The 2,957-nt window shown below is 37.8% G+C and overlaps 1 protein-coding gene across 1 annotated transcript; it reads right to left on the bottom strand.

Moving 5' to 3' along the window:
* Positions 1-1,162: 1,162 nt before the first annotated feature.
* On the bottom strand, positions 1,163-2,734 carry LOC147685042 (uncharacterized). Its single transcript, XM_086942414.1, has one exon. It carries the CDS (start codon positions 2,732-2,734, stop codon positions 1,163-1,165), a length of 1,572 nt encoding a protein of 523 aa, XP_086798540.1.
* Between the last annotated feature and the right edge of the window lie 223 nt (positions 2,735-2,957).

The following is a 2,957-nucleotide window of genomic DNA, read 5'->3' on the forward strand; positions in this document are numbered from 1 at the left end:
AGATGCTATGGAACAATGGAAGGGAATGGGGGTCTGCACTGAATGTATGAAAAAAAGTATTGTATTCTTATTTCTGAGTCCCACGAGTTAGTATTAGTTGCACACTCGGCTATATATTTCGTTGTGGAATGTATTCATAGAATGAGAGGTTAAAATCCCTTTGTTCAAATTAGTAATCATTTAGAAGATTTAAATGTACATGTAAAAATTGCTCCTTAGCTCATGATTTAGATAGTACACCAACATTCCTTCTGTGAACAATAATCTGTGTTTACAATGTTTCCGTGGGTAGAAGATTGCTATATTTGATGGCATTATCAACCATTGTATTGAGCCATTCTGAGAGCTTTAAATAATTTGTATGCAAACATCTGGATGTAAATTAAAGAATTTTACCTTTTTCACTTTGGGAAAACGTATACCTGTATCCATTATATTGCTACATGTGTGAATAAAGCTTTCAAATACTTTATGAATGTATGAATCGTGATTCATGGTATGTAGCATAGAATGCCAACATACTACTAATGCCACTAATACTAATAATATTAATAACAGCCAACAGAAACCAATACTTCTAAACCTTATAATGGTAATAATATTAATGTCCATGAGTGGATCTTGGAGGCACCGAAACCCAAGGTACGTGCTTCAGACCTAGAGAAATTTAGTTCTTGCTTCAAATATTAAAGAAACTATCCAGAATGCTCCCGAGACATAGTAAAACTTGTAGGCACTCTAACGGATATTTTCAGAGTTAGCTCAGGCATTAACTTTTATATTTATTAGAATTATCGGGCCCAGTAGCAGGAGGAAAGGGCGAGGCACATCCGCACATTCTCATGCCTCGTTCCTCTAAATGAAAGATGAAAATCCATGTGTATTAACATTCATAGTATACATTTCCTGGGAAAAAAAGTTTTGAGCTGTCTCTGCAGTAAATTTAGAGAATATAATCACACATTCAGTTAAAATCAGTTATAGTTGTAAGCATCATTTAATGTTCATGTTGTTACCATGTACTGATTTTGCATGAATGTAAATAAGCTTTGACATCTGGTCATAAAATAATTCTAGTTATATTTTGTAACTTCAATGCAAATGACAGAGTTTCATTTGATGATAATTCTTGAGCTAAGGATTCTGAACAGTGTTATTGCAGCTACAGAATAAGGACTTTCACAATCTCAAGATCAGACTTTGGTGGGCCTGAGAAGTGCAGCTTCTGGTGTGATGTGAGGCTGCCTTTCCGAGCAAAGCCCTTGCCACACTCAGGACAAGAGTACGGCTTCTCTCCAGTGTGGATTCTCTCATGCCTAACCAGGCAGATTTTCTGGGTGAAGCTTTTGCCACATTCACTGCAAGTAAAAGGTTTTTCCCCAGTGTGGATCCTTTGATGAATTGAGAAGGTCTGGTTGCATAGGAAACGCTTGCCACACACAGTGCAGGGATAAGGTCGCTGTCCATTGTGAACTGCCTGGTGTCGGAAGAGAGCACGCTTGTTGTTGAAACTTTTTCCACACTCACCACACCCAAAAAGATTGTCCACTGGGTGGATTTCCTGATGTCTCACTAGATGGGAATTCTGCTGGAAGGTCTTCCCGCACTCAGAACATCTAAATAGTCTTTTGTGGATTTGTTTATGTTGAATTAGATCTGAATTCTGGTTGAAGCTCTGCCCACATTTAACACATTTATACAAAACGCTATTATGTCCTGCCTTTTGTGTTTCCGCACAGTTGGACTTCAGTAGGGTTCCACTGATCTCTTTTTTATTTATCTGTGAACAGTTATTGTGGATCGTAAGGTGTAGTTTCAGATTCCCCTTTCGTTTAAAGCATTTACCGCAGTCAGGGCAAAAACAACAATTTGCCCAAGAATGGATTTTTTCGTGTGCAAGCAAGTCAGTTTTGTGAGTATAGCATTTATCACAATCGGGGCACACATAGATTTTCCCTTGTTTAGAAGCCTCTTCATGTATTATTGAAGCTGTTGTATTAGTACTGTGGTCTTGTGGTTTTGCCTTCTTGGGTTCTTTGCCAAGAGCATGAAAGCCAAATTTTGTCTTGGTTTTCAAATCTGTAATGTCATACTGTGGCTGGAATATTTTATCACAGCCTGAATGACTGTAGCTCTTTATCCCTGATGAATATTCAAATAGACTGGGCTTGTCTTTTAATATATTTTCAGAGTCTATACAAAAGGAGAGTTTCTCTTCCATATCTGTAGTTTCACCCACGACAATGTCTGTCCCTTTGCTTAACTCAGACCCACAGCTAGCACATCCGTGTGACTTCACAATGCCATGGGTTATCTGGTGCTTCATGAAATCTTTGCTTGAGCTAAAGCATTTGGCACACTCAATGCACTGGCATGGCATCTCTTTAGCATGTTTTCTGAGGTGACGTATTTGGCTCTGTGCCTTACAAATGTGCTCATCACACAAACACTTTTTTTTCTTTTTCATGCATATCTTATGGGGTTCCATCTTTTGAACAACCCCTTTTTCACCATTGGTGTACTTGCAGGAGTCTTCCTCTGTGTAATTACTTGGGTTATCAGTGATGTATTGCTTCTGTCTGAATGTTTTGCCACAGTTAAAACATGCAAAGGAAGATTCCAGTTTTGATTCCTTAGGCTCTTTAATGCAACTTCTGTTACACTGATCAAAGCCCCCAATAAAGCACCCAGGACTCATTTTTGGGGTACTTTTGTGCTCATGGTGATGCTCCATTAGGGAATAGTAGCCTCCACTTAATGTTTACTAGTCATATCTCAAATTTTAAGTCTCTGAATCTAAATCCTCATTCCTAATTTCTTCCTTAATTTTCATCCAAATATCTTCTTCACCTGATGGAAAAGGAAAAATTAGATTTCATAATCAAGTTTTTGTGAAAAAAGGCTCCTAGTTTAATTTTGCCTAATTCCCAATAGTAAGGCAACTATTTGTCATTTAT

Source organism: Lissotriton vulgaris, chromosome 10, assembly GCF_964263255.1.
Source record: "Lissotriton vulgaris chromosome 10, aLisVul1.2, whole genome shotgun sequence".
NCBI lineage: Eukaryota > Metazoa > Chordata > Amphibia > Caudata > Salamandridae > Lissotriton > Lissotriton vulgaris.

What these genes read in the sequence shown, in the direction of transcription:
- LOC147685042 (XM_086942414.1), bottom strand. Translation starts at nt 2,734, where the DNA reads ATGGAGCATCACCATGAGCACAAAAGTACCCCAAAAATGAGTCCTGGG.